This window comes from Pelophylax lessonae (assembly GCF_965119305.1).
Source record: "Pelophylax lessonae genome assembly, chromosome: 9".
Taxonomy (NCBI): Eukaryota; Metazoa; Chordata; class Amphibia; order Anura; family Ranidae; genus Pelophylax; species Pelophylax lessonae.
This window is the reverse complement of record NC_138776.1, coordinates 29,497,393-29,500,852: the sequence shown is the minus strand read 5'-3', so window position 1 is coordinate 29,500,852 and position 3,460 is coordinate 29,497,393. Positions and strand designations below refer to the sequence as shown.

Below are 3,460 nucleotides of genomic sequence, written 5' to 3'. Positions count from 1 at the left end.
GATTCATTCTCCCTGAAGCGCGGTACCTTCCCCCTCCATTAACTGTTTACTACTGTCTGGTCCACAGAACGGGTATACGCAGCTTTAAGGAGTGTCTTATTTATACTTACTAGACCTCTGGATAGCGCGAGACTCACACCACACTATATCTATACCGGTTCTAATTTAGATCTTTGAAGTCACTGGTTTCTCTGAGTCTATCCAAATCTTATCCTGTGTTGAGCCCCGGTGAAGGCGAAGTGGCGTTGCCGTCCAAAATGCATTCAATGTTTTTATATTACTTTTTTTTTTATCAACAATTAAAACTGTCTTGGACTCTTTTACTAAATTTTGGTCTGGCACTCCTTTCTGTATTTCTGTTTTTAATTTCAGTTTTTGCTCTCGAATATACATGGCTATGACAGATTCTGAATCTTTTGGGCTAAAGTGGACTAAATGGTCAATGGGCAAAATGTATGGCCGACAGACCTGCAGAACCACATGATGGAAATCATGATACAAATTCCCTGAAGAGAGTTTCATACATCGTGCTGAATCCACATTAAAATATACTGTCCCTTGGTGCACATGGCTCTCATACAATAAATTAGTTACATGATCTGACAAATAATTATTTAATGTTAACCATGTTCCATTTCCTTTTTAAATTTTTTATAGCCTTCAAAAAATCTTTGTTCCTCAAAGAGTAGACAAATGGGTTGAGCATTGGAACCACTGCTGTGTAAAGCAAGGTCAGGAACTTGTCCAGTTCCTTAGAACCTTCAGAATCCGGTTTGCCGTAAATTATAATGATTGGACCGTAGAATAATATTACAGTAGTCAGGTGGGAGGTGCAACTGGAATAAGCTTTCAGTCGTCCCTCTGAGGATTTAATTTTTAGTATGGTGGAGATGATGAATACGTAGGAAGTCATAATAAGGAAAAAAGGAAAAGATGCCAGCAGTGCATCCTGACTTAACAGAAGGATGTATCTGCTTGTAGCATCACTAGAGGTTATTGCATACAGTGCTTTCTGATCACAAAAGAAATGGTCAACATTTTGTGTGAGACAGAAGGATAACAGAGATGTGGCTAAAACATTGACTGTTGCATTAGTCAATGATATGAGCCAAGGACATAGAGCCAATGAAAGGCATACATCTTTACTCATAAGTAAGGAATATTTGAACGGTATACAGACTGCCATATATCGGTCATAAGACATGGAGGTCAGTACAAATACATCAGAAGCAGCTGACAATGAGAAGAAGTACACCTGAGCCATACAGGCAGAGAAGGACATCGAATGGTCATGTGTTAAGAGTATGGAGAGCAGCTTTGGAAGAGTAACTGAAACATATATAACATCACTAATAGCAAGATTGCTCAAGAAGAAATACATTGGAGTATGGAGCTGGGGAACCAGACACACCAATACAGCAATGGTCATGTTTCCAAGGACGGCTATCAGATACATTAATAGAACTGCAGTGAAAAGGAGAAGTTGTCCAGTTTCAGAGATGGAAAATGCTGAAATGTAGAACATATTTTCTGTACTGTTATGGCATTCCTCCATCTTCCTTGAATGGAAAAAATATATAGTTGTGGCTTTTAAAAAGTAACTAATATAAAAAAGATTCTTTATATAAAATATACTTTCCATTTACATACTAACCATTAAAAGAGAAAAATGGCCAAAGCTTTTTTGTGAACTGGTTTAACCACTTCCCGCCCGTCATATAGCAAAATGACGGCCGCAAAGTGGTTGCTCTATCCTGACTGGGCGTCAAAGAGCCTATGACATAGGCTCTTTACCATGTGACCAGCTGTGTCCAATCATCATAAATAGGAACTGCCGTTGATCGACTTTCCTCAGTTCGCGCCTGACAGGGGGGGTCTGTGCTGGTAATCAGAGCATTGATTACCAGTGCAGCCTCTGGGGGATGCCACTAGAGCCACCAGGGATTGCCCACCCATGGCCACCAGGGTTGCCCACCCATGGCCACCAGGGATGCCCACCCATGCCACCAAGGATGCTAATCAGTGCTCAGGGAGCCTGTCAGTGCCCTCCTCATCAGTGCTGCCCATCATTGTCATCTATCAGTGCCGCCCACCAGTGCCCATCATTGCCCTCTATCAGTGCCGCCCACCAGAGCCCATCATTGCCCATCAGTGCCACCTATCAGTGCCCATCAGTGCTGCCTATTAATGCCCATCAGTACCACCTATCAGTGCTGCCTCTCAGTGCCCATCAGTGCCGCCTATAAGTGCCCACCAAGGCTGCATATCAGTGCTACCTATCAGTGCCACATATCAGTGCCCATCAGTGCCTCCTCATCAGTGCCTGTCAGTGCGGCCTCATCAGTGCTGATCAGTGCAGGAAAAAACGTATTTATTTACAAAGTTTTAAAACATAAGAAAAAAACGTTTTTTTTTTTTCAAACTTTTGGGACTTTTTTATTTGTTTAGCAAAAAAGAAAAAACCTTCCAGTGATCAAATACCACCAAAAGAAAGTTCTATTTGTGAGAAAAAAATTACATAAATTTGATTTAGGTACAGTGTTGCATGACCATGCAATTGTCATTCAAATTGCAACAGCTCTAAAAGCTGAAAATTAGCCTGGGCAGGAAGGGGGTGAAAGTGCCCGGTATTGAAGTGGTTAAAGAAGATGAAAGGAAAGACTCTAAAGCAACAGCAGACAAGGTAAGTGCTGATTTCATAGGGTGCAATGCCAAAATGTCATGTGAAAATGATCAACAAGTGAAAAGAAAAAATAAATCACAAAAAAAAGACATGTGAATATGTAAGAAACTGCCGCGTTAGGAGCAAATATCATATGTTGTAATATAATAAAGCCCACCAATTAAATCCCCATGTCTGTGCATTTCTTCCACCAAATAAAGGATATTGACACCACTGTGTTATCCAGCCACCATCAATGCACACTCACCGACTCCCAAGCTGCATGTATGTAAGCAGAAGGACTTCATCAGTTATAGGAGCAAAGTGACCCTCCTCTTCCGAAAGCCATCCAAACTAAAACAGAGTGGGAGGATTGAAGCTCATGAAGCTGAGCCACATAAGGACAATATAGTATAGTATTTTATTAAAAGGATCACTACATAGAGTAAAAAGGGATTTAGATATCATATATAGCTTTAAAAAAATAAAAAAATAAAAACTATATGTAACAATAAAGCAGTAAAAATAATAGGAATACAAACTTTAGGAATACCCTCACTAAGATGGCCGCTGGTCCAGGAAACGGAAGCATCAGCAAGACGTCAGCAAGTAGCTCTGCCCCATATTGTTTTGTGCTATAGCTCATCTTCAGGGGACTCAACCCCTGAAGTGTCCCCTGAAGACATGCTATTGCGCAAAACACATTGAGGAATAGCTACGTGTTGACGTCTTGCCATGCTGATTATAGCTGCTGTAATTTCTCTTACAAAGTTTTGGGTTTGTTAACACTTATAACAC

The 3,460-nt window shown here is 40.7% G+C and overlaps 1 protein-coding gene across 1 annotated transcript; it reads right to left on the bottom strand.

Annotated features, from left to right (window-relative positions):
* Positions 1-610: 610 nt before the first annotated feature.
* LOC309564491 (olfactory receptor 1J21-like) lies at positions 611-1,555 on the bottom strand (the record flags this gene model as incomplete). The annotated part of the gene is made up of 1 exon (XM_082269117.1): positions 611-1,555. The coding sequence occupies one exon, from the start codon at positions 1,553-1,555 to the stop codon at positions 611-613; it is 945 nt and encodes a 314-aa protein (XP_082125243.1).
* Positions 1,556-3,460: the final 1,905 nt, after the last annotated feature.